The following is a 25,576-nucleotide window of genomic DNA, read 5'->3' as shown; positions in this document are numbered from 1 at the left end:
CACGCACGCACGGGGAGGTGGCGCCCCTTGGCCGGGCCATGTGCGCGAGCGGGCCGCCGCCCGCTCTCGCGAGATCGGAGGAAACCATGTCTGGGGGGGGAGAAAAGCAGAGCCGCTCGAAGGGAAACTTTCCTCGGCTTTAGTGAAAGGAGGACGAAGTCACTCGAGTCGCTTTTCTCCTTTTTCCGTACTTTTCCCACGATTGCTTTCTTTGAGAAAGGTTATTTCGGGATTCTACACAATCCTCCCTGCCCCCCTCTGGATCCTTCCAGATGAGGCAGTCCAAAATGGCGACCGGTTTGAAAAGCGCCTTTGAGGTGAGGCTTGCATCCGGCATATGAAGTGGGTAGTCTTGGCAGGGTACTCCTGATAAAACTATTGCTTTTCGCATATACTATTAAAATAATAGGAAATCCTTTATTTAGGAAGGCAAATTATGAAAAAAATGCAAAATATAGTCGCGCCGAAGAAGGAATTAATAATGCTTTACCGTAGTGACATATCACCCTTTCAAGGGTTCACAATAGTATCGTCTAGGAATTTGACGTATCGGGAGCATGGACCATACTAAGTGTATCATGGGGGAGCTTTGAATTAATTATTGGCACCTATCCTGAAATCCCTAAGCCAAGCAATGACTGGGATATGTTACAAATTGAATAGTAGATACAATCCTATATTGTGATCGGCGTTTTTTCCTATGCTTTATTTAAAAAAAAAAAATCCCTTGGAATGGTACGGCCCGGCGAGCCCCGCCACATCAGCTGTTTCTTGCTCACGTGATCTTTCTCTTAAAGAAACAGTGCACACACAAAAAGAGCAGTGAGCGTTGGGTCCTATACAGGAGGGGGATATTAAAGTTGAGCGTTCCCCACCGAACTTTTAAAACGCTTTAAATACAGATTAAGAGTTGCAATGATTTTATATACTTCATTCTTTTCTGCATTAAGTGGCATTTATTTTTGTGAAGATACACTTAGGACTAACCATGCGCGCACGTGTGCACACATGTGCCTAAGAGCAACAACGCGCCTACTGTCCCTGTCCTATTGTTTCTTTTTATTTTTCTTATATGTATCCATTTAATGTATTCATAACTATGTTTATACCTATACCTATTATCTTGTAAGCAATTGACCAATCAAATAAATAAAAAATAAATCATATCCCTGACTAGGTTGCCTCAAAGCACAGGAATAGATTTTTGCAACTTTTGCAATTTCTATTATGACATTTCGGTTGTAACTGTCATATAAAAATAAATATTATCTGTCATATTCACGTGGGGAGGGGAAATAATCGGAATAAAATTATCCATGATTTTTGTATTGCTGCATTGTGTTTATTAGGAGAAACCTTGCAAGACGGGATAATCCCTTAAGGACTAACATATCCTGACAGAAGCCAGCCTTCTCCAGCTCCAAGCATCTGATTTCCAGTTGTTTTGGACTCCAAATACTGTTATATATTCAAAATGGGCTGTGATAATATAGATGTACGTGTATGTATGTGTACATATATATGTGCGCTGCATGCAGCTGTGCTTTATTTGTGCACTGTGAGCTCTATGCACTGGAGACAAATTCTTTGTGTGCCCAATCACACTTGGCCAATATAAGAATTCTTTTCCCTCCCCTCCTCTCTTCCCCCCCTTCCCTTCTCAACATTTGTATATGTGTATGGATAGATATATAGATATGAGATTGAGCATCAGAATTTCGTTTTTAATGTGTGCAGTGTGTACACAGTAATAAGTGACAATGCAGGCTATCTTAACCATTGTTCTCGTGGTGTGTTAGACTCCAGCAATCTTTCTCAACTTTAAGAGGGTTGGTGCTGGATGGGGAATTCTGGGGGTTGGAAGTGCACCCCTCTTAAAAGCTGGTGATGATACAGTATGCGAAGTTCCCACAATCACCCCGGGAAAGGGTGTGTCCCCTTAGGGACAGCTAAGGAAGACTGTTACCCCCCAGCTCTTGCACAATCAACTGTGCAACCCTGGCTGGCGCTGCCCCCATCTGGGCATTCCAGGCAGTGCTTCCCCCCATTGACGCACATCTGCTAAGTCAGAGCCTTCTGCTCCAATCCGGCCTTGGCAATTGCAACGGAGGGTTTCTGGGGGTGCCCAGGCCTGTCCCAGCCAAAAGGGGCTGGAGGGGGTGGGAGAAATCCCCTTACCCTTTTAGCCCAGCCCTGTGCAACGCCCCCCCTCCCTCCCTCCTCCTTCCCCCCTCCTCTCCCTCCCTCCTCCCCCGCTCCCCCGCGGGACTTTTTTGCAGGGAGTTTTGCAAAGTCTGCGCAGCCTTGCAAATCGCGCGGGCGCTTATTGCGGCCGGAGAGAGAAGGGGGGTCTCTTCCCTTACCACCCCCACCCCCACCCTCCCAACCCCGGCCGTTTATAGAAACCCCTTCCCCCACTTCTGCACCCCCACCCCCGCGCCGATCCGAGCCATTGCAGAAGGGCGCAAAAGCGGCGCGCAAAGAGATCCTTGCAGCAGCGGCGGTAGCGGCGGCAGCGCAGCGGGCAGCACGTGTCGGCTCGCTTCGGAGACGCCTCCCCGGCCCCCTGGCCCGAGAGCCGGAGGAGGGACGCTTCCCCCAGCTCCTCCCGGAGGCTCACATGACCGAGGCCAGCGATGGACCGAGAAGAAGGGCCCGACGCGAGCCCGGGAGGAGCGGCGGGTAAGCAGCCTGGCCGAGACGCGCGGGGCGCTCGCCTTGCCTTGCCTTCTGCGCTCCCCCACCCACCCAGCCCCTGCCTTGGCCAGCTGCGCCTGTCTCTCTCTCTCTCCAACGTGGCCTCTTCCCCAGACCCCCGGGGGCTGGGGACGATGGGCAGGGCGATCCTCAGCCCGGCAGAGCCCCGGCTGGGTTTGGGCACTTGGACAGCTCCCGCGGGTTCCCATCCGGGAGCTGCTCTCGGCCAGGGGTGGGTTTTTTTCCCCCTTTCCTTCCCCACCTGGAGCCTCTCGGCCGCGCAACCAGAAGGGCTCGGCCCAGCCGCGCAGGGTCGGGGAGAGGCTCGGTGGGCGAGCGGGGCTTCAACGCCCCCCCCCCCGTCCTCTTCCTCCTCCTCCCCATTCCTCCTCCTTGCGCAGCGGCCGCGTTTCGTAAGCGCCGCGCGTAACCTTGGAAGGCGGCTCGGGAAAGGATTCGGGATCCAGGGAAGACGTGGGTGGCAGGGCGGCAGCTGGGGAGCCGTGGGGGGTGGGAGGTGTAGTCTTTGCCTGGCTGGGGGGGTGGGGGTGAGGGGGGGACACTCCGAGGCAGGAAGAGCCGTACTGGCCTTACTCCCACCCACCCACCCCAAGTCCAGATTTTGAAAAGGAGGCCTCTGTACTTCCTCCCATTTTCCTTTTTAAAAGAGGTGCTTAGGATTCCGAGCTGTGTTTCCTCCCAAGTGGGGCACCTTTTAAAGCTCTGGGGGCTCCCAGCTCCCAGAATTCCAGCTGGGAAACTCTGGGAGTTCAAGTCCACCTCCTGTCCTCGACTTACAACAGTTGGTTTGGGGCAGGGGGGTCTTCCAACTTGACAGCTTTAAGGCTTGTGGACTTCAACTCCCAGAATTCCTCCTCCTCCTGTCGTGTTAGCTCAAGAATTCTGGGAGTTGAAGTCCACAAGTCTTAAACTTGGCCAAGTTTGGAGACCCTTGAGCCAGAGTGTTAGGTTGCAGGAGAAGATGGTGGAACTTAGCCAGCATGTCTTCTTCAAGGCCTCCTCTGGATCAGGGCTCTCCAACCTTGGCAGCTTTAAGACTTGTGGACTTGAACTCCCAGAATTCCTCCTCCAGCCATGTCAGCTCAGGAATTCTGGGAGTTGAAGTCCACAAGTCTTAAAGTTGAAGATCCTTGGTGTAGGGGAATTGTTCCAAGTTACAATGGCACTGGGGGGGGGTGGGGGGAATGGGACTTAGGATCGTTTTTCATACTTAACAGCCGTTGCAGCATTCCCCAAGATCATGGGATTAAAAAAAAAAAAATCAGATGCTGGACAACTGACTCATATTTGTGACGGTTGCATTGTCCCCTTTTGCAACCTTCTGTCAGTCGGTGAGGAAACCTGATTTGCTTAACAACCAGGTGACTAACGATGGCAGGGATTCCCTTAACCCCTGTAGCAAAGAAAGGTTGCAAAACCGGGCAAAAATGGGACTTGTCTCACTTAGCAACCATAAATGTTGGGCTCACTTTGCGGCCGTAAGAAGTCAGAGGACTAACCTGTATCTTAAAAGGTTGCTCGGTTGTTCTGGGAAACCTGGATTAGAAGTTGGGCTGAAATGACTTGTCCTGGGCAGGTGAGCAGGACCTGGGTGTCAACTTACCCTCATCATTATTATGGTTATGTTCATGGTTGAAAAGAATTCTGCCTTCCTCACATGGTGGATTTGTGGTCACACCGAGCTGGTTATGTGGATCATGAGTTGCCTGTCATGACTTCACACAACTCGTTGTGACAGCCTCATGTGGTGTGTGAGGGAGGTTAGGGTGCATCTACGGTAGATAAGGCCAGCCTTTGTGGCCCGGAAACTGTGGTTTGTGGCTCGTCACGCTGCCTTAGTCCAGCCAAAGATGCTTTACCTTCAATAAACCAACATTAACCCAAACATGGCTCGATAGGCATGAATCCAACCCAACTCTCAACATGCGTCCCTGTTAGTTGCCTGGTTCTCGTTTTTCTGGCTTTTTGTGCTGGCTGCTAAAGCCTGGATTTTATTTTTGCGTGTTATGCCAATTGGCTCACTTGCTCGATCATCTCTCTTTTTTTTTTTCTTCTACACAATGAACTCGGCGTATTACCCAACGTCCTCTGTGCGGTGCGGATTGATTTAGTATGGGCTGATGAAGTTTTCTAGGCAGGAACTGAACGAGAGCAAAGGAAATAAAACAATGCTCACAATGCACTCGGTTAACTTTTGCACTTTCTGGTTTTTAACATGAGAAAGTTCTCTGATGCATCGGTTTTTTTTCCCCTCCCCTGGACTGGATGCAATCTGTTTTTATTTCCTAGAAAACTTCCTTTCCTGTCTCTGAGCTTTCTTGGGCTGACAAACCTCTGACTAATTTCTTAGCAGCACCAGGGTTTGGGCCCCTGTATTTATCTGTAGCATTTTTTACTTCTCTGTTTACCCCAAAAGGGGAAAAGAGCTTGGATTTTAGAGGCTGAAAGGGAAGGCGCGCAAGGAATAAAACATGTGAGGTCGGAGGGAAAAAAGCAAGCTCAGGGCACGAGGCTTTTCCTGGGATGCTTCCCTAGGCTCCATGGAGTCAGGTTGGTCCTGTAGTAGGGATTCCTGCCTGCCTGTCCGTCCCCAGCGTGGCTCTCTCCGCTTCAGGCTCTTTATCTGTTCCTTTGTGCCTTGTGTTTGTTTTCTGCCATTGTTTTCCCCCGGGGAGCTTAAAGCCTTCGGGTGCCTGTGTGATCTTGGGCTAATATTTCCAATATTTAGGCTCCAGAAAGCCGGGAACAGATTCTGCTCTGCATAAGGGATGTGTTTGCTGGTTCATACAACCGTCTGTTGCATATAGGGGTTCGGTCAGCAAATGCCTTGGAGATGCCCTGTGTGTGTGTGTGTGTGTGTGTGTGTGTGTGTGTGTGTGTGTGCTGGGCCTCTTTGCTGTGTTAACTCTACCAATAAATGAGAATATTTGAACTGTGGGGTCCTTGGTGCTCTCTGAGCTTGGTGGTTTTCTTTCTTTCTTTCTTTCTTTCTTTCTTTCTTTCTTTCTTTCTTTCTTTCTTTCTTTCTTTCTTTCTTTTTGCAAAAGCTTTATTCAATTTTCACATATTAAAGAAAGAAAAAAAAAATTCTCTTTTCAATGAACAGCATGATTCCAGGTTAACGCATTTCCATTACAACCCTGACTTTCATTTCCTATTCTGCTTTCACATTTAATAACTTACCTTGATCTTACTTTATATATTTTCTTTTAATTTTAATCATCCAGCTCTTCCCATTTGATTTTATAATAAGCTTGGTGGTTTTTCTTGTAGACGTTTCATGACCCAGCTAGGGAACATCATCAGTGCTGGAAGGGAGTGGGGTTTGCAGGAAGGAGAAGGACTGTGGTGGTCTTGGTTACATTCTTACGAGCCCCGGGGGCCCAATGGTCAGAGTGCCGTATTGCAGGCTCCTTCTGCTGACTGCCGGCTGCCTGCAGTTTGGCAGTTCGAATCTCAACAGGCTCAAGGTTGACTCAGCCTTCCGTCCTTCCGAGGGGGGTAAAATGAGGACCCAGATTGTTGGGGGCAAATATGCCAACTCTGTAAACCGCTTAGAGAGGGATGTAAAGCAGTATATAAGTCTAAGTGCTATTGTTATTACAGACGTTTCATTACCCAACTAGGTAGCATCAGCAGTGCTAGAAGGGAGTGAGTTTTTTGTTTTGATTTTTTGAGGAGAGGAGGAAGAGGAAGAGGAGAAGGAGGAAGACCGTGGGGTCCTTGGCTCTCTTGGAGCTTTCTTGCTTTCTTGCAGACGTTTCGTGTCGCAACTAGGGAACCTCATCAGTGCTGGTGTTAACTGTCTTGCCAAGAGCAACATCCCCATTTCACACATGATTTACATTCGGCTATTGGGCTGCTGGTTCACATTTATGACGGTTGCAGCGTCCCGGGGTCACGCAATTCCCCTTTTGCTACCTTCTGAAGAGCAAAGTGCATGAGGAAGCCTGCTTCGCTTAACGACTGCCTGCCTAATTTTTTCAGCTCTGTCGTAACTTCGAACAGTCACTAAACAAAACAGCCATAAGAGAAATGAAATAGACTAAATTTCATAACAGAAGATCAATATATATATATATATATATATATATATACACACACACACATACATCTTGCTACTGAACTTACAGCCTGGAGCTTGGGGAGAGATAAGGAACCGTTTCAGACATCTGGCTTATGTAACTCAACACTCAGCCACCAAGTCCTGTGGTTTGGGATAAAACATTTAAAAAACTAATAATTTTTTTTAAAAATAATATTTCTTAAGGTTTCTTTGCAGGCCTGGAATGGATTGGGGATGAGATTTGGAGAGGCACGTTTTCTTGTTTTTTGGGTTGTTGTTGGTTTTTTTGCGGGATTTAAACCAAAGAAATGAACCTTGGAATTTGACTTACAGACCATCCCATTCATCGGTGATCAGGTTGGCATCGCAAGCGGGTTATTTTGTGTCTTGAATCCCGCACAGCCTGTTTTTTTTTTAAAAAAAAAACAAAAACCTTAAAATTTTTAATTTTTTTCCCCAGCTGTTTCTCATTGCTGAAAATTATTTGGCAGGGTTTTTCTCTTATTTTTCTTTCCTCGGGCCAGAAAATTGCAGAAGTACGTTGGTTTGTGTTACTTTCCGAAATCATTTCGGTTCCATTTTCTGATGAATTCTAGAAACATTAAAGAGTGTGTGTGTGTGTGGTGGGGGAGGGGGATTTCCTGAGAAATTGGGGAGGAAACCCTAAACTTTTATTGATAAGAAACTCTGAATGAGAAATTACAACGCTTCCCGACTGGTATTTCTGAACTTCTCCTTTTTCCCTTTTACAAGCTGGATTAACAAAAAAAAAGGAAGCGAAACGGCAGTAAACAACCTGGGATGGTTTGATTTGGGGCTGATGTCCCTGTTATCCTGTTTTCAGTGATTGCCTTTCGCTGATTCTTTGCATTCCATTGTAGCTCTTGTTTTCTTCTCTCTCTCTTTCTCTCTCTCTCCCTCCCTCCCTCTTTTTCATTATCTTTCTCTATTTCTTTCCCTTTCTCATTCTGTTCCTTTCTCCCTCCTTCTTTCTTGCTCTTCCCCTCTCTCTCTTTCTTTTTCTCTCTCGTTCTCTCTCTCTTTCTCATTCTGTTCCTCTCTCTCCCCCTTTGCTCTTTCTCTCTTCTTCTTTCTCGCTCCCTTTCTCTTGCTCTCTCTCTCCTCTCTTTTTCTTTCTCTCTCTCTTTCTGTCATTCTCTTTCTCTCCCTCCCATCCTCTTTTTCACTTTCTGCCGCTCTTTTTCTCTCTCACTCTTTCTCTCTCTCTTTCTCACTTTCTCTTCCTCTCCCCCCCCCCGGTTTAACCCCAGAATAAGTGAGATGTGGAGAAAAATTGCTTTCCGAGGCTTATTTTGGCGATACAGTGGCAAGGAAACATCTGTTTTTTGCTTGTCGGAGAGCCCCATTTCCCTCTGCTTTGCCAGGGCTTGAGATTGGAATGAGGAATCCTTGATATTATTTTTTCCTGCTCTCTCTCTCTCCCCCCACCGCCTCCTCCAAGTGGAATTTGCTCTGTTCCTTCCAGAGGAATAATTTTTTCTCTGGGAGAGAAAACCTTGGACTTTGGGGTGTTGCTGAGAGCACCGTCTGTGTCCTGCTTTTGACGGAGCGTGCCTTGGAACGCGTTGGCCTGGAATGGATGTTGAGAGATTTTGCCACCTGGCATCGTAACCTTAAAAGAATGTTTTGGCTTTCAAACTGTTCTTTTATTTATTTTATTTTTGAAAAAAAAATAAATTCTGTTCAATCCTGTCTGATCCTCGGAGACGGGGCTTGGACAAGTCCTTGTTTTCTTGGCGAGGTTTTCCAGAAAGTTTGCCCTTGGCTCCTTCTAAGAGCTTTGGAGAGACAGACTGGCCTGAGGCCACCACCCAGCTGTCTCAGTGCCCAAAGCGGGACTAGAACTCATGGTCCAGGGGGTGGGATTCTACGGGTTCGGAGCGGTTCTATAGAACTGGTTGTTACGATTCTGCGCAGTTTGGAGAACTGGCAAATCTCGCCCCTGGCTGGCTCCGTCCCTCTCTGCCCAGCCAGTGTGATATCGCTGACTGTGTTCTCCCCTACCCAGTTACTCCTTAAAGTCCGCCCTTCCTTCCTTCCTTCCTTCCTTCCTTTCTTTCTTTCTTTCTTTCTTTCTTTCTTTCTTTCTTTCTTTCTTTCTTTCTTTCTTTCTTTCTTTCTTTCTTTCCAATGATCAGCTGTTCTGACGATCAGCTGTTCCGACGATCAGCTGTTCCGGGACCCCCCTCGCTCTCTTACAGCTTCGCCCAGAAGGCTTCCCTGGGGCCCAGGAGGCAAAAAGGGATGCGTGGGGGTTGTAGGTCATACAAGTCAGTGGCCAAGCACCTGAATTTAAATCACAGGGATGTTGCAACAGTCGTGATTGTGAGCAACGTTCCTAACGTAATTTTTTCCCAGTGCCGTTGTAACTTTGAACAGACGCTGAATGAACTGTTGGAAATCAAAGACTGCCTGCACGAGTCTTCGCCCGGGTTCATTCCTTGCTCTTAGCCATGATTTTTGGGGTAAACCATAATCGGCTGGCTTCGTGCAACCCCCATAGGCAAAACCCCAGCAGTTGGGTTTACACAATAGAGCCAAATCCAAGCCGTGTTGCAGCTGGTTCAATGTGATGGATGAAAACCTTGCATTGAATTATTTGATGTCCTCCAACCTTGACCTTTTGTAGGCACTACAACTCCCCGTGGACACCTCTGGAGAGCCTCACCTTGGAAAAGGCTCCGGCAGATAAAAATAACGACCATAGGAAGCAAAACGGCCTCCAGCGGGCGACTGTCCTTCACCCAACCTCCTTGGCTCCCAAAAATTTAGCCATGAACATTCTTTGAGCAGATAGGAAGTATGGAACAGTGCTTTTTTTTTTCTTTCTTTCTTCTGGCATGGAAATCTTCACACACACACACACACACACACACACACACACACACACCCCTCCCATCCCATAGTTGGTTGCAAACAGGAATCAAGAATGCCAGCTGTAGGCTTTGCTGCGTTTTGATGTTCAGTAAGAGCCAGTTTGACAAGAATTACCAGCCGCTCGGCTGGCTCCCTCGCGTGATTTTTTGGCTCCTGGCCCAGCAGAGCCAACTGCTTTTTGGAGAGAGAGGTGTGGGGTGTTTTTTTGTTTTTTTTTTGAAACATTTCTGGGTAGTTTAGGCAGGTAGAGATAATTCTCCCAAGGTAGGTGTGTTCCTGTTTGGGTAAGAGCGGCTTGGAGATTGGGTAGCCGTACGTTTCTTCCCCTTGGCTTTTTTTTTCTTCCTCTCAAGAAGAGCATCTCCTTTCGCTGTTCCTCTTTCTCCTCTAGACTTGGGGGAGCCTCAAATCAGTGACCCCACGGACCCGGAAGAACCCCCGATGCAGAAGCCTCCGGGAAGCCCCTTGGTCCTCCCTCACACCCTGCAGGAGCTCTTGAGCAAAGACACCGTTCAAGTGCAGTTAATCCCGGAGAAAAAAGGGCTGTTTTTGAAGCACGTGGAATATGAAGTCTCCAGCAAGGTTGGTGATGAGGAATACAGTTCGATTCCTTGGGCTTGGCTTGGAGCAACTTGGTTGATCCTCCAGGTGGGCCGAGCTTGAAGGAATAAAAGGGGTGTATTTGCGGAAAGCCGTTAGATTGGTCTGAGGAAAGAATGAAGCAACCTCTTTTGGCTCTTAGCTGAAGAGTTGCAACAGGCCGTGTCTTGGGAAAGCCGCCTCTTCCTAAAAAAAAAAAGAGAGAGACTGTCTCTATTTTGCAGTTGTTTATCAATGCTGGGTTTAGTTTTGGATGCAGATGGTCCACACCCCCTCGTGCAAATTTGCAACGACATTTTAGAAATCACAGTTAATAGGATATAAATGTCTACTTAAAAAAAAAAACCTCTAACGCAGCGTTTCCCAAACTTTGGCAGCTTTAAGATGGATGGACTTCAACTCCGAGAATTCCCCAACCAGCCAGGTTGCCAAGGTTGCAAAAGGATTGAGGGTTAACCCTTGGTTAGAACTGTTGTCAAATAATATATAATGGGTTTCTTATATTTTATAATCACACTATCAAACAGATTATAGGACAAGAAGAAGAAAGGACTCCTTTTCCACTCTTATGGAGCCTCTCTGTGATCAGTATAATAAATAATAACGGCTTGGTTGGATTGGATTTTCACCAGATCAATTGATAAAATCAGTTGCTTAGATCTTAGAAAGCTTTCTATCTCCATATTTAAATCTAAAAGTTAAATGCCAGCTGGCTGTAGGAAAGACCTCCTGTAGGAATAATCTCTACATTTTAAACGTTTTTAAAAAAATAACCTGCAAGTATAGTACAACTATAGTGTGAGATTCTAAGATTGGCAAAGAAGGTTGGCAGGTAGAAGAAAGAACAAAATATTATTCCATTTATAAAGATAGTTGGCGTGCTTTTAGGGAATTGATAAAGCTGTATCGATTTTAGCCAGTTCAATCGTGGGCGAGCAGCTGAATCGAACTGACTTCAATCCATTTCTCTGGCCGGTGGGGGAAAAAAAAAATCCCAATTTAAAGCGTGGCTTTCGGTTCTCCTGGAAGAAATGATTTCTCCCTGCAACAAGGACTTTTGTTGTTTTGCTTCTTTCTTTCCACATTTGCTCTCGGCAAGTTTTTCTTAGCGCTTATTTTTCAGAGTGATTCAAACTGTAGCAGTGACGGTGACAGGAAAAACTTCCAGCTCGTTGCATCATTTAGCTTTTTCGGGAGGATTTATGGCTGCAAGATGTGGCGGTTGTGGTTTGTTTGGATCTGTTGCGAAGGGAGGACGGGGCGGATTCTTGGATGTTTAAGCAAGGGGTGAACAGATAAAACTCATTCTCACCCGAGTCCTTCAACTGGCTGCCCATCGCTCCAGACAAGGTCTATTGATTTATTTACTGAATCGCTGTAGCTAGCTCCTTGTCCCAATAAGGAGATCTGGGCAGTGAACAATGTGAGAAGTAAAAATAGAAATAACAACAACGGCAGAAATCAAAAGTAGAGAGGGGCCAAGGGAAAGGCTAGAGAAATTTCCTAAGGATGAGCTCCAGCTCGGAAGACTAAACCTTTGGTTCCGGTGACCGACCCGGATTGGATCCTGCAACATTGTCCTGGGACACGTAGATCCATCTTCGTTCATGAGAAATGCAACAATTGTTAACACAACCAGGAAATGGGTCCTTTCACACACTCGAGGCAGAATGAGCCAACTCGCTGTGGGAGCAATTTAACAATTCAGTTTAATTATTTAAAATAGTTTAAAGATTATTTCGTGGTTTTTTTGGTCATTCACATTTCACATCATCCCTCTTTTTTCATCCTTTCTTGAATTATTCTGTTCCACCATTTCTTCAATATTAGTGTAACTCTTGCCCTGCAACGACTTGTTGAGTTGCCTGTGGCATGTTGTTGTAGATCCCACTTGGGGATCCAGGCCTGGGCACAGAACCAAGTGTTGGGATCTTGTGAAAGGCCAGCAGGACTGGGGCCAATCTCATCTCCGGTGGGAGAAGGCTCCATAGGGTGAACAACTATGGCAGGCAAGACATATCTTCTGGGATCCACCTGCTGGCATTCCTTAGCCGATGAGATGTGGAGTGTTGTGCCCGTCTTGACGGATGAGATGGGATGGGTAGGAACAACCAGGGTCCCTTAAGTAATCTGGTCTCAAGCCAGGAGATGCTGGACCAGAGAGTATTGAGATCTTCTGTTCCTGGTCCAAGGGGCCGAGAGTTCCAAGCATCTCCTTTGGAGGAAGCTCTGAATGGACTCCTTCATTCTCCCTACAGCGTTTTAGGTGCTCCGTTTACCGGCGGTATAACGACTTTGTGGTTTTCCATGAGATGCTCCTTCAGAAGTTCCCCTACCGTATGGTTCCTGGCTTACCTCCCAAGAGGATGTTAGGAGGTAAGCTTGGAAGGGACAAGATGGGAGGTAACTAAACTCCAGAAAGGCCATCCATGATGACCTTCCCCAACCTGGGTTGGAACTAGGACTATCAGGCTTCCTAGTCAACCAAGGCATTGTGTTGGGAATCGCAATCCTGGTGTCTTGTTGACCATAGCTTATGGCTGGAATTGGTAGAAGAAGTGGGACTTCCTTTTGTGCATAAACCTACCAGGAAGGTTTTGAAGATTGAGGTTCCTCAACCCGGACCTTCTCCATTCCTCCAGCTGACCGAGAATTCATCGAGACCAGGCGCCGTGCCTTGAAGCGTTTCATCAATCTGGTGGCGCGACACCCTCCTTTTTCAGAAGATGTCCTTCTGAAGTTCTTCCTCTCTTTCAGCGGGTCGGTAAGTGTGCCTGAGAAGGACTCCGTGGGTAATTGAATATGTTGTAGAGATCAGTGCCTGCTGGCTTATCTAGCGCTGGTTTGCCAGATGCCTCCTACTAGTTAGATATCTACCATAACGTTGTCCACAGCAGGACTTTCTTGGATGGCCAACCTTTAAAGGATCTTGAGGCAACTAGTAATTTTTCATGTATATCCAGGGAAGGAGAGAAACCAAGTTTGTGGTGGTCAATCTAGCACATGATCTTACTCAGGGTCATCCCAACATCAATGAACTAGATGACAGAGGTTGACTCAGTCCACGGACACTTCATGTTTCTAGTTAATTTTGCAATTCACCACCCAGTTTATGGTATCTCAAACTCCTACAACTCCTACACCTAGAATCCAGGGGTGACCTTTGAGTCAAAGATGAGATATTATTAGTTCCTTCACAGAGACTACAAAACGTTATGCTGGTAGAAGTAAGACTCCAGGAATGGGAAAGGAGATAGTCATTGCTAAACTCCAGTGATGGTTGTAGCAATGCTCTCCAGTTCCTGTCTGCCCTTTTGGATTGCCCCTTCCTACTTACCTTCTTCTTGTTGTTCCAGGATGTTCAGAACAAGCTGAGGGAGTTGGTCCAAGGTGTGGGAGATGAATTCATGGTCTGCAAGTTCGCAATGCAAGCAAAGGTATCATCTCCTGTTAGAGACCTGGGCGTGGGGCGGCTTCAGCAGAAGACTTCTGTTTGGAACAGAGAGATACAAAGGCTCAATCCTGGTCACTTAGGATGGTGTTTCTCAACGTTGGCTGCTTTAAGATGGGTGGACTTCAGAATTCCCCAGCCGGCTTTAAGATGGGCCGACTTTAATTCCCAGAAGTCTACCCAACTCGAAAATATTTCTCTGGTCTTTTAGAGTTGCCAGCAGAAAGGGAGTTGGGGAAGAAGTGCATTCCTTAAATGCTTATAGATAATTTCTAGGAGACCGTAGCTTCTGGCGCGCAAGATTATTACTGGAGAGCATGATTGATGACTCTTGGCTATGGATGTCTCCCATTGGATGGCCCTGACACCCATCTTAAAGCAGCCAACATTGAGAAATGTTGACTTAAGAGGCTTGAGCTGCATTGAGAAGGACAAGCTGGGGAAGATTGTGCCAGCTGGGGTCAACATCTCCTGCTATATAGGACTCTTCCAGCTATATGGAAACTGGCTATCCCTCCCCAACCTGGCGCCCCTGTAACATCCCCACGTAGCTGTCGTTGAGTCTCTTGAACTTTGCTACCCCTCTTTCAGGAGTATTTGCCTACAGACATCCAAATCCAGTTTGCGGCCAGCCGAGAATTGATCAGGAACATCTACAACAGCTTCTACAAACTCAGGGACCGGACCGAGCGAATAGCCTCCCGGGCGGTGGACAATGCCTCAGACCTTCTCCTCTTTGGGAAGGAGCTAAGGTGAGTGGCCGTAGACTGACCCACCTGCTTTCTGAACCTCAAGCCTTGGGGCTGAGCCGCCATTTTTTTAGAGGTGGTCCTCGGCTTGTGGCCGGTAGCGATTCTTCGAAGTTAGGACAGACCTCCCGGGGTTACTTATGGCCCAAATTCAAAGTTTTGTCAGCAACCCCCATTCCTGAATTTTAGATGTTGGGTAAATGGCCTGCAATTAGCTGTGGTAGCGCAGTGGTCAGAGTGCAGTACTGCAGGCTACTTCTGCTGACTGCCAGCTGACTGCAGTTTGGCAGTTCGAATCTCACCAGGCTTCAGGTTGACTCAGCCTTCCGTCCTTCCGAGGTGGGTAAAAGGAGGACCCAGATTGTTGGGGGCAAGAGGATGTAAACTGCTTAGAGAGGGATGTGAAGCAGTGTGAAGTGGTATATAAATCTAAGTGCTAAGTGGGGAAGGAGGGAAGGAAGGAGGGAGGGAGGGAAGGAAGGAAAGGGAGGGAAGGGCTATTGTGGCACAGTGGTTAAAATGCAGTATTGCAGGCTCTGCCCATTGCCAGGAGTTCAATCCTGACTGGCTCAAAATTGCCTCAGCCTTCCGTCCTTCCATGGTGGGTAAAATGAGGACAGAGATTGTTGGGGGCAAGAGGCTGACTCTGTAAACCGCTTAGAGAGGGATGTAAAAGCACTGTGAAGTGGGATATAGGTCTGCTGTAGCTTGTGAAGGAAGGAAGGAAGGAAGGAAGGAAACCGTGGTGGCACAGAGGATAGAATGCAGAATTTCAGGCTGATTCTGCCCGCTGTCAGAAGTTCAATCCTGACTGGCTCAAGGTTGACTCATCCTCCCGTCCTTCCATGGTGGGTAAAACGAGGACCCAGATTGTTGGGGGCAAGAGGCTGATTCCATAAAACGCTTAGAGAGGGCTGGGCGTTGGGTGCACACAGGGGGGAGGGGGTTTGGTGCAAAGGCTTGGCAGGGTCTTCACAGATACCACCCCCCTCCCTCTTCCGGCAGTGCTTTGGGCTCGGACACAACCCCGCTGCCTTCCTGGGCGGCTCTGAACCACAGTGCCTGGGGCAGCCTGAAGCAGGCCCTGAAAGGCCTCTCCGTGGAATTCGCCATGTTGGCTGACAAAGCCGTTCAGCAGGTGAGCTGGGATGGGCAAAGGTTTGCAGAGGATGCAGGGGGTGATGGTGGTGTTGGTTGCCCAGGATGATGGGTCTGGGTACCCCTCCCCCTCTGAGATTCACCGACCTTTCAGTGAAGATTGCAAGGAAGCACCTGGGGGGGGCGTCCTCGTTTAGCGACTGCCTCCGTTCACACTGACCCAGCGGGGGATGAAACAGCCCCTTGGAAACATCCCCCCACCTCCTCACATTGGCGGCCTTCGCCAGTCTGTAAAACAGAAGGAAGGGAGGAAGGGAGGGAGTGAGGGAGGAATGGAAGGAAGGAAGGTAGAAAAGGGAGGGAGGGAATGGAAGGAAGGAAGGGAGGGAGGGAGGGAGGTAGAAAAGGGAGGGAGGGAAGGAAGGAAGGAAGGAAGGAAGGAATGGAAAGGAGGGAGGGAGGAATGGAAAGAAAGAAGGTAGAAAAGGGAGGGAAGGAAGGAAGGAAAGAAGGAAGGAAGACCGTAAGCCCCGTTGCGGCTTCACTGAACAATGTTCGCTTAGCAACCAAGAAGCCAGTTTCCGGTTTCAGTCTCTGAACAAGGAGAAGGTCATAAATCTTATGACTTGCGAGCTCCTGTTGGTGAATGAATTATAAAAATCAGGAAACGCCATCCGGAAGACGTCTATGAAGACAGAGGTCAATTTTTGGGGGGTGGGGGCGTGGGAAAGAGGTTTTCTTTCAGCGACTGCACTGCTTAGCGACGGACATTCCGGTGCCAACTGTGACCACCACCAGCTGAGGACTACCCGTGCGTGTATGTGTGTGTGTATATATGTATGTGCGTGTGTGTGTATGGATATTTGCGCGCACACACATGCCCATACACAGAATACCTGCGCACTCACCCACCGTGGTCTCTTCCACCTTGAGTTGCTCTCCATCCCATCGTCCCTCTTGGTCTTGAAAAATTCCCCTGGATCCAGACTTCCAAGGCGCCACTGCCCACTGGCCCGCTTTCCTCTTGCCCTTGGGGGGCAGGTGGGGAGCAACTGCCCCCCCCTTACTGGGTTCTCTTTCGTTCCGCTGTTCAGGGGAAACAGGAAGAAAACGACGTGGTGGAGAAACTCAACCTCTTCCTGGACTTGCTCCAGTCGTACAAAGTGAGTCCGGTGTTCAAAGTGCCTGTCAGGGAGAGAAAGGCTGGGTCAACGGGTGGAGGGCCGGAGCAGGGCTGGAGCAGGGAAGCGGGAGGGTCCGAAACGGGAGAGTCGAGGAATGAAAAAGGTGAAAAAAAAAAGGATGGATAAATGGATGGAGAGAGAGAGAGAGAGAGAGAGAGAGAGAGAGATGGACAGATAGGTTAGATGGATGGATGGATGGATGGATAGATATATTAAATAGATAGAAAGATAGATATATTAGATAGATCAAATAGATAGATAGATAGATAGATAGATAGATAGATAGATAGATATAGATAGATAGATGATAGATAGATAGATAGATAGATAGATAGATAGATAGATAGATAGATAGATAGATAGATATAGATAGATAGATGATAGATAGATGATAGATTGATAGATGATAGATAGATAGATAGATAGATAGATAGATAGATAGATAGATAGATAGATAGATAGATAGATAGATAGACAGACAGACTGACTGACTGACTGACTGACTGACTGACTGACTGACTGATAGAAGATAGATCATTTATCAGAGCAGGAGAGATAAACAGAGACATACATGGATGATTGATAGAAAGAAAGAGATAGACGTGATAAAAAAAGGTAAGATAGACAGACATAGTCAGAAGGATGGAAGAGATAGAGATAGAAGTGATAGAGACACAGTAGTGAGACAGACAGACAGGCTGATAGACAGAGACCCATAGGTAGGAATTGCCCCCCACCCCCCACCCCTTGGGTCTGGTTCCCATCGCCAGCGGCCTCTCCTGCCTGCCTTGCAGGATCTGTGCGAGAGGCACGAGAAGGGCGTGTTGCACAAACACCAGCGGGCGCTGCACAAGTACAGCCTGATGAAGAAGCAGATGATGAGCGCCACGGTGCAGAACAAGGAGCCGGAGTCAGTGGAGCAGCTGGAATCCCGGATTGTGGAGGTAGAAGCACCTGGGACTGGGGGAGAAGAGAGCAGGCTGGGGAGGGGAGGGGGAGGGCGAGGTCTTGGTAGAGAGGGTAGCTTGTGTCGCTCCAAAGCTCCCGTCTAATCTCCTTTCCTTCTCTTTCCCTTTCTTCCCTTCCGTCTCTTTTTCCTCTCCTTTTCCTTCTCTTTCCCTCCTCCTCCTCCTCCTCCTCCTTTCTCCTCCTCCTTTTCCTTCTCTTTCCCTTTCTTCCCTTCCGTCTCTTTTTCCTCTCCTTTTCCTTCTCTTTCCCTCCTCCTCCTCCTCCTCCTTTCTCCTCCTCCTTTTCCTTCTCTTTCCCTTTCTTCCCTTCCGTCTCTTTTTTCCTCTCCTTTTCCTTCTCTTTCCCTCCTCCTCCTCCTTTCTCCTCCTTTCTCCTCCTCCTTTTCCTTCTCTTTCCCTTTCTTCCCTTCCGTCTCTTTTTTCCTCTCCTTTTCCTTCTCTTTCCCTCCTCCTCCTCCTCCTCCTTTCTCCTCCTCCTTTTCCTTCTCTTTCCCTTTCTTCCCTTCCGTCTCTTTTTTCCTCTCCTTTTCCTTCTCTTTTCCTCCTCCTCCTCCTCCTCCTCCTTTCTCCTCCTCCTTTTCCTTCTCTTTCCCTTTCTTCCCTTCCGTCTCTTTTTCCTCTCCTTTTCCTTCTCTTTCCTCTCCTCCTCCTCCTCCTTTCTCCTCCTCCTTTTCCTTCTCTTTCCCTTTCTTCCCTTCCGTCTCTTTTTTCCTCTCCTTTTCCCTTCTCTTTCCTCCTCCTCCTCCTCCTTTCTCCTCCTTCTTTTCCTTCTCTTTCCCTTTCTTCCCTTCCGTCTCTTTTTTCCTCTCCTTTTCCTTCTCTTTCCTCCTCCTCCTCCTCCTCCTCTTTCTTTCTCCTCCTCCTTTTCCTTCTCTTTCCTTTCTTCCTTCCGTCTCTTTTTTCCTCTCCTTTTCCCTTCTCTTTCCCTCCTCCTCCTCCTTTCTCCTCCTTCTTTTCCTTCTCTTTCCCTTTCTTCCCTTCCGTCTCTTTTTTCCTCTCCTTTTCCTTCTCTTTCCCTCCTCCTCCTCCTCCTCCTTTCTCCTCCTTCTTTTCCTTCTCTTTCCTTTCTTCCCTTCCGTCTCTTTTTTCCTCTCCTTTTCCTTCTCTTTCCCTCCTCCTCCTCCTCCTCCTTTCTCCTCCTTCTTTTTCTTCTCTTTCCCTTTCTTCCCTTCCGTCTCTTTTTTCCTCTCCTTTTCCTTCTCTTTCCCTCCTCCTCCTTCTTTTCCTTCTCTTTCCCTTTCTTCTCTTCGGTCTCCTTTTTCCCCTTCTTTTCCTCCCCTTCCCTCTTCTCCCCTCCCTGTCTTTTCTCCTTCTCCTCCCCTCTCCTCCTTCTCCTCCCCCTCTTTCTGCTTCTCCTCCTTCTCTCCACCCACCCTCAGCAAGAGAACGCGATCCTGACCATGGAGCAGCGTAACTACTTCTCCCTCTACTGCCTTCACCAAGAGACTCAGCTCGTCCACATTTACCTTCCGCTCACCTCTCATATCTTGGGGGCCTTCGTCAACTCGCAGATCCAGGGCCACAAGGAGGTGAGGGCCTTCCAGGTGGTGTGTCTGTGTCTGTCTGTCTGTCTGTCTGTCCAGCAGCTGGCATGTCTGTCCGGCTCTTGCGTTCCTCTCGCTTGTTTTCCTCAAGCACCCGAGGGCCTCTCTGTTGAAGGTGAAGATGTTGGAGGACATCTTCTGCAGATGTTTCCTCGCCCTTCTGCTGACCACTTCTGCCCGTCTCCTTTCCTTCCCGCAGATGAGCAAAGTCTGGAACGAACTGAAGCCCAAGCTGAGCTGCCTCTTTGCGGGAACCAGCGACGTGCTGATGCTCCCTTTGTCTGCCCAAGAGGACGATTTCCTTCCCAGTTAATGTTTTGGGGATTCAGGATGGGAGGAGCTGGAAGGAAGGCCCACCCTTGACACTTAACCACACCTGTCCAGGTATCCTTCTCCTGGCAAATCCTAGCTTTGCCTCCCGGAGCCTGAATTGAAAAGAGAGGTGTGGGGGGCGTTTCCCCACAAACTCCCAGCATGTAGAAATGTGATTTTTCTTTTCAAAGACTTTTTTTGTTTTTATTTTTACTGTCGACTGTGAAGGCTCAAAAAAATAGCCCTCGGGGCAGATTTGGGAACGGGGGCCTGTCCCATGTCAAAAGCGACAGATGGGCTTAGGTGAGCCACTCCACTCCAGGAATAAAACCCCATAATTTCACGGGGGTTAGGGCCTGGCAGCAAATATATGCACCATCAATTAAAGGGGCACAGTTTCCTTAAACAGCATTCTGAGTGAAGGGACCAGCGTGAGTTTTTTTCTTCTTATTTTGTTTTGAAAAGCCAGGTGTTTAAATGAACAGAAGCGTAACTTTAGGGACATGTGTGTTTCAACAGTAGACAGATGGCTATGCAACTCTGTGCCACGTAAGAAATGGCCAGCTGCCTCACAGAGCGCTAGGCTCATGAATTCATCTCTCAAAACATACTTCTAGCCTCTCAAACTTCTTAGAGCAAAGGTCTTCAAACTTGGCAAGTTTAAGACTTGTGAACTTCAACTCCCAGAATTCCTGAGCTAACATGACTGGAGGAGGAAGAATTCCGGGAGTTGGAAGTCCACAGGTCTTAAAGCTGTCTGGTTTGAAGACCCCTGTCTTAGAACTACAGGTAGTTCTGACTTAGGCCAGCTCGTTTAATGACCATTTGAGAGGACTTTCTGAAAGCCATTTAATGATTTAGCAAACTTCTTTTAATGACAAATGATGTGTGAAAGACCAAACCCAAATGGCTCACATTGGTTATCCAGATCTGGTATTTAGGAGCACATTTCAACGACATGCTGGCTTACAGACGCCGGATAGTAGTTGGCATCTGACCAGCTTTCAAAGACAAGATTGTGTCCAGCATTTTCATAAGTCAGTCCTTCTCGCATGCATACCTCATACCTATGTTCCTTTTGAATGAACGCAAACCTAGGAGTCTTAAGAGATGGGACGTTGTGCGTCGCTCTAAAGCAGTGTTTCTCAACTTTGGTCACCTTAAGATAGCCACAGCACTTAAGACTTATATCCCACTTTCCGGTGCTTTTACAGCCCTCTCTAAGCGTTTTATAGAGTCAGCCAATCTGGGTCCTCATTTTACCCACCTTGGAAGGATGGAAGGCTGAGTCAACCTTGACACTGGTGGGATTCAAACTGCCAAATGGCAGGCAGCCGAAGTAGCTGATGGGTTGACTTCAACTCCCAGAATTCCCTAACCAACCACATTGGCTGAGGAATTCTGGGAGTTGAAGTCTACAAGTTTTAAAGGGGCCAAGATTGAGAATCTCTGCTTTGTAGCATCCATGGGGCATATTCCTTCTCTTGTCCATTAGTCTTCCTCGTCAAAGCTATCCAAAGCTTGGCTGAACGTGTTGACCAGCTAAACTTAGTGCCTTATTCCAATGCAGGTTTTTAAATCTCTAGACAATCATCTTACTAATCAAAATGAACCTGGCTTAGCTTCAGAGTCTTGGTTAAGTTGGCCAGGGGCTACCAGCCCTGAAGTTATATAAAAGGAGAAACCATTGTTTGGTTCATGCCATAGTGAAATGAAAAAAAAAAACAGCTGTAAAAAAGCTTGTTCTGCTGGATTAAAAAAAAATGCAATATGCTACAAGGAAAACCATCTCTTCTCTTCAAGAAAAGAGAAGGTCATGAAGTTTATTTTTGAGGAAGCTCTGCTGTATTTAAAGTGGGACCACGGAACATTTTTTTAAAGCAAGATGATTTAAGGCTTCAGGGCAAAAGAAGCCATCCGAAGGGACTAAAGGCCAAATTCTCAGGAAAGTAAATTTTGCCTTTTTAAAAATGTTTTCCAAGTCATGTTTTTGGTTTGGGGTGGATGGGCTTCTTCTAGCATCCTGGCATTAAATCTGACTTTTGTAAAAGAGTGTCCACTTTACAAAATGTATTGTTTTTTTTTAAATGAAGCACTTTATTAAATGGCGAGAATGTCTTTATTTCCATAAATGTTTACGGAGTCTGACATCCCCAGGCCCCCTGCCCCAAAAGTTGCAAAAAAAAAAAGATCTATTTGTAAGAAGAGAAATGTAAAACTCTATTAAAAGTTTGAAAGTTTATTTCATGTTGAATGAATTTATTGCAATGTGTACGATCAAAGCGTTTTTTCTTCATGGTATTGAGGCTATCCCGGCATTTCTTCCTCTGGTTGGACCGTATTTTCCCATAATTTAATACTCTTTGATCACGGAACACATTTCTGTACATGAACAAGTCGTTTTGAAGGCTTTTTTTTTCCTCTAGAAAGTCAATTATCGATGAATTTGGCAGGAGAGTTGTGTTGCTATAGAGCCGGCGGTGGTTCTTTGCCTGCCATGGTCCATTATGTCTCCATCTTCTCCACCTCCTTCAGGCTATATTCTAAGATAGTTTCTTGCCCCTGAAATTTAAAATAGCCCATGAAATATTTTTTCTGGAGCAGAAGAGGAAACCAATAGATATCATCCGGCCACATCTCCTTGAAAGGTATCTGGTCCACGTCAAACCACTGAGGGCGCATTTCTGCAATAGGAGAGAAAAAAAGTACAGGTAGATCTTGACTTCTAACCACAATTGGGGCCGAAATTTTTGTCGTTAAGCAAAGCAGTTGTTAAAGCGAGTCATACCCTATTTTATGACCTTTTTTGTTTTTGCCATGGCTGCTAAACAAATCACTGCAGGTGAACCATAAGGTCACTAAACAAATCCAGCTTCCTCGATTTTGCTAGTTGGAAGCTGGCTGGAAGATAACAAATGGTGATAATTTCTCTCTCTCTCTTTCCGTCTCTACTCTCTTTCTCTCCTCCTTTCTCACTCCCTCCTCTTTTTCTCTCTGTCTGTTTTCTCTTTCTTTCTCTTCTCTCTCTGTCTCCTCTCTTCTCGTTTTCCTCTTCTCTCTGTCTCTCTCTTCTCTTCTCCTTTTCTCTTTCTCTCCTCCCTCCCTCCCTCTCTCTCTCTCTCACACACACACACACACGCACACATCCTGGAGGTTGCAGCCCTTGTAAAGTTGCAATGATGACACGATGGAATTTTGGAAAAAGTGCAGAGAAAAGCAACTAGGATGATTAAAGGCCTGGAGACTAAAACATAGGAAGAACAGTCGCAGGATTTGGGTTTGGCTAGTCTAGGGAAAAGAAGAATTAGGGGTGACATGATAGCAGTCTTCCAGTACTTGAGGGCCTGCCAGAAAGAAGAGGGGGTCAAATTATTCTCCAAAGCACCAGAAGGCAAGGACAAGAAGGAACAGGTAGAAACCAATCAAGGAGAGGAGCAATATGGAATTAAGGCTTCCTAACACTGAGGACAATTAACCAGTGGGATAAACTACCTTCTGAAGTTGTGGCTGCGCCAACACTGGGGCTTTTTTTTAAAAAAAGAGACTGGATAGCCACTTGTCTCAAATGGTACAAATGGCTTGAGCAGATGGCTGGATTAAAAGACCTCCAAGGTCCTTTCTATCTCCATTCTGATCAACTGAATCCTGTCAGCGTCATACCCACAGGCTAAAAACAAAACCCACAGTGGCAGCTGGGATCTTGTTATTACGGATGGAGGCCAGTTTAACCTTGCACTCTTCCCTAACTCTTACTATTACTCCCACACACGTTCCTACCGTCACTTTCGGTAGGGTCTCCATGGAAACTGTCAGCGCGAAAGATATGGACTTCCATCAGCTCCGAGTTGCCTACAAACTCAAAGGTAATCTGACCCATTTTCTGTAAGATGTCCACGGTCAAGCTGCTCTCTTCTTGAAGTTCCCTGGAAATAAGGGAAATAACCAACTACATCTTCAGGAAGCAAATAGTGTAAGTTTAGTGAATCTTAAATTTAGATGGAAATAGGCCATAAACCCAAGCAGTCTTTTAATAATCATGTAGTGTAGGTCCATACCTGCTGTTCATTGGTGAAATACTCTTCTATTTGTCATGGCTTTCTTTCCTTCCTTCCTTCCTTCCTTCCTTCCTTCCTTCCTTCCTTCTTTTTCTTTCTTTTTTTTCTCTTTTTCCTCCTTCCCATCTCTCCTTTCTTCCTTCTTCTTTTCTTCCTTCCTATTTCTTTTCCTTCCTCTCTCTCTTCCTCCCTCCCTCCCTTTGTCAAACAAAAATTACAAATTCCAGTGAACAAAATGAACAAACTAAAGTGTAACAGGGACACTAGTCACATTCGTGCACTCACTCATGCCCCTTTAGGAACCTCTTAAATACGGGGATGAGGTCCACAGAAGTCAAGTTGGAACGAAAACTGTGAAAGTCAGTAGCTGAGACAACTGAATCTTCCAGACTTTTGACACCGCCCAGGGAGCACGTGTAGCTTAAGGGATGCTACGGGCGCCTTTTGCTTTGAATTGTGCGTCTGTGTTTACTTCTCCTTGTCACATTCCCATCATGCGCTAAATAATAATGAAAGAAATGACTCCCAGGTGATGAAACACAGTGAATCCGCGCCCATTCGTGGCCTCTCCCAAAATGTTCCCCGAAGTCATTTCACCAATTTTTAATTTAAGAAGCGCCCAGCATCTAGGCGAGTCCCCCTGCTTGGCCGACAATTGAACTAAAAAAAAATCAAGCCAAAAGAAAACACCATCCACAAATGAATCATCCCGACTCCATTTGGCCCACAAAGTAGAACAAGTCACAAAGGCTGCATTGCGCAATTCCAAAATTGCAACTTCTTCCAAAGAATTGGAGAAGGCCGGCTGTGGGCTCATCCGGTTGTCCTCTCACCTTCGGGCTGCCAGCTCCACCGTCTCCCCTGCCTGCACCTTTCCCCCAAAGCCATTCCAAAGGCCGGCCCCGAAGCCACGCTTCTTCATGCCAAGCAGGACGCGCTGCGGCTGCACCACCAGCACCAAGGTGTACAGCTTAGTTGTCAGCATGCTGCACCCTAGGTCAAGAAGAAGGGAGGGGGGGAAGCATCAACAGGGAAATCCACAGAAATCTTGTAGGAAGCTCTGGCAGGTTGCAAGAGAGGGGAAGATAAAAGGAAGGGCCGAGGTCACTTATGCTGTGCTTTGCAAGCGGGACAGGTACATGGCCAAAGCACTAGTAAAAGGACAATCTGGGAAAAACATCTGGAGTATCTTTAAATGCTCCAATATATTCTATTTCATCTAAGGGCAACTTGCTGGTGAGGGAGGGAAGGAAATGAAAGGAAGGAAGGAGATGAAAGGGAAGGAAGGAAGGGAAGGAAGGAAGGAGATGAAACAAGAGGAAAGAAGATGAAATGAGAGGAAGGGAGGGAGGGAAGGAAGGAGATGAAAGGACCGAGATGAAAAATGATGAAATGGGAGGAAGGGAAGGAAGGAAGGAAGGAGATGAAAGGGAAGGAAGAAGGAAGGAAAGCAGGAAAGAAGAAAGGACAGAATGAAATGAGAAGAAAGGAGATGAAAGGGAAGGAGGGAATGAAGGAAATGAAGGAGATGAAGGAGATGAAAGAGGGGGGGAAGGAAAGGAGGAAAGGATGGAGATGAAATGAGAGGAAGGAAGGAGATGAAAGGAAGGAGATGAAAGGGAAGGGAGAAGGAAGGAAAACAGGACAGAAGAAAGGACAGAGATGAAATGAGAGAGGGGGGAAAGAAAGAAATTTCTATTATCTTCTAGACCAGCGTTTCTCCCTCCCTCCCTCCCCCTGTTCATGTCAAAGGCAAGCCTGCAAACAACATAGGTGGGGGAGGAGAAAGAGGGACACCCCAGACCCTACAGGGAGGCGACCCTCCCCAATGCGCTCCTTCCAAACCTGAAAGGAACGAAGCCCCTCTCGGATGCAATAAAAAAACAAAAAGCGTGCAGGGAAACGGAACGTAGGAGACGGACCGGTGTTTCCG

General features: G+C 47.1%; 2 protein-coding genes across 4 annotated transcripts; one reads left to right on the top strand and one right to left on the bottom strand.

Moving 5' to 3' along the window:
- Positions 1-50: 50 nt before the first annotated feature.
- On the top strand, positions 51-21,830 carry SNX8 (sorting nexin 8). Of its 3 annotated transcripts, none has more exons than XM_087912896.1 (11): positions 51-317; positions 10,074-10,264; positions 12,541-12,658; positions 12,925-13,046; positions 13,639-13,719; positions 14,325-14,485; positions 15,488-15,620; positions 16,675-16,743; positions 17,559-17,708; positions 19,112-19,261; positions 19,476-21,830. In XM_087912896.1, exons 2-11 carry the CDS (start codon positions 10,124-10,126, stop codon positions 19,587-19,589), a joined length of 1,239 nt encoding a protein of 412 aa, XP_087769022.1. In that variant the 5' UTR covers positions 51-317; positions 10,074-10,123; the 3' UTR covers positions 19,590-21,830. The 3 variants fall into 3 exon arrangements, with proteins under 3 accessions (XP_087769022.1, XP_026560146.1, XP_087769023.1); XM_026704361.2 differs by lacking the exon at positions 51-317 and adding an exon at positions 2,050-2,682; XM_087912897.1 differs by lacking the exon at positions 51-317 and adding an exon at positions 9,846-9,946.
- On the bottom strand, positions 21,812-25,575 carry NUDT1 (nudix hydrolase 1). Its single transcript, XM_026704364.2, has 4 exons — positions 25,489-25,575; positions 24,477-24,636; positions 23,366-23,511; positions 21,812-22,272 (listed from the first exon to the last, which is right to left on the bottom strand). Exons 2-4 carry the CDS (start codon positions 24,626-24,628, stop codon positions 22,094-22,096), a joined length of 477 nt encoding a protein of 158 aa, XP_026560149.1. The 5' UTR covers positions 24,629-24,636; positions 25,489-25,575; the 3' UTR covers positions 21,812-22,093.
- Position 25,576: the final 1 nt, after the last annotated feature.

Source organism: Pseudonaja textilis, chromosome 14, assembly GCF_049901715.1.
Source record: "Pseudonaja textilis isolate UNSWEBS1 chromosome 14, rPseTex1.2, whole genome shotgun sequence".
Lineage (NCBI taxonomy): Eukaryota > Metazoa > Chordata > Lepidosauria > Squamata > Elapidae > Pseudonaja > Pseudonaja textilis.
The sequence above is the reverse complement of the archived record's forward strand: the minus strand, read 5'-3'. Positions and strand labels throughout refer to the sequence as shown.

What these genes read in the sequence shown, in the direction of transcription:
- NUDT1 (XM_026704364.2), bottom strand. Translation starts at nt 24,628, where the DNA reads ATGCTGACAACTAAGCTGTACACCTTGGTGCTGGTGGTGCAGCCGCAG. An exon ending in GTGGAGCTGGCAGCCCGAAG is followed by an intron (nt 23,512 to 24,476) that starts GTGAGAGGACAA and finishes CCTTATTTCCAG; the next exon opens with GGAACTTCAAGAAGAGAGCA. An exon ending in AGACCCTACCGAAAGTGACG is followed by an intron (nt 22,273 to 23,365) that starts GTAGGAACGTGT and finishes CTCCTATTGCAG; the next exon opens with AAATGCGCCCTCAGTGGTTT.
- SNX8 (XM_026704361.2), top strand. Translation starts at nt 2,637, where the DNA reads ATGGACCGAGAAGAAGGGCCCGACGCGAGCCCGGGAGGAGCGGCGG. An exon ending in TCCCAAGAGGATGTTAGGAG is followed by an intron (nt 12,659 to 12,924) that starts GTAAGCTTGGAA and finishes CCATTCCTCCAG; the next exon opens with CTGACCGAGAATTCATCGAG. An exon ending in TGGAATCCCGGATTGTGGAG is followed by an intron (nt 17,709 to 19,111) that starts GTAGAAGCACCT and finishes ACCCACCCTCAG; the next exon opens with CAAGAGAACGCGATCCTGAC.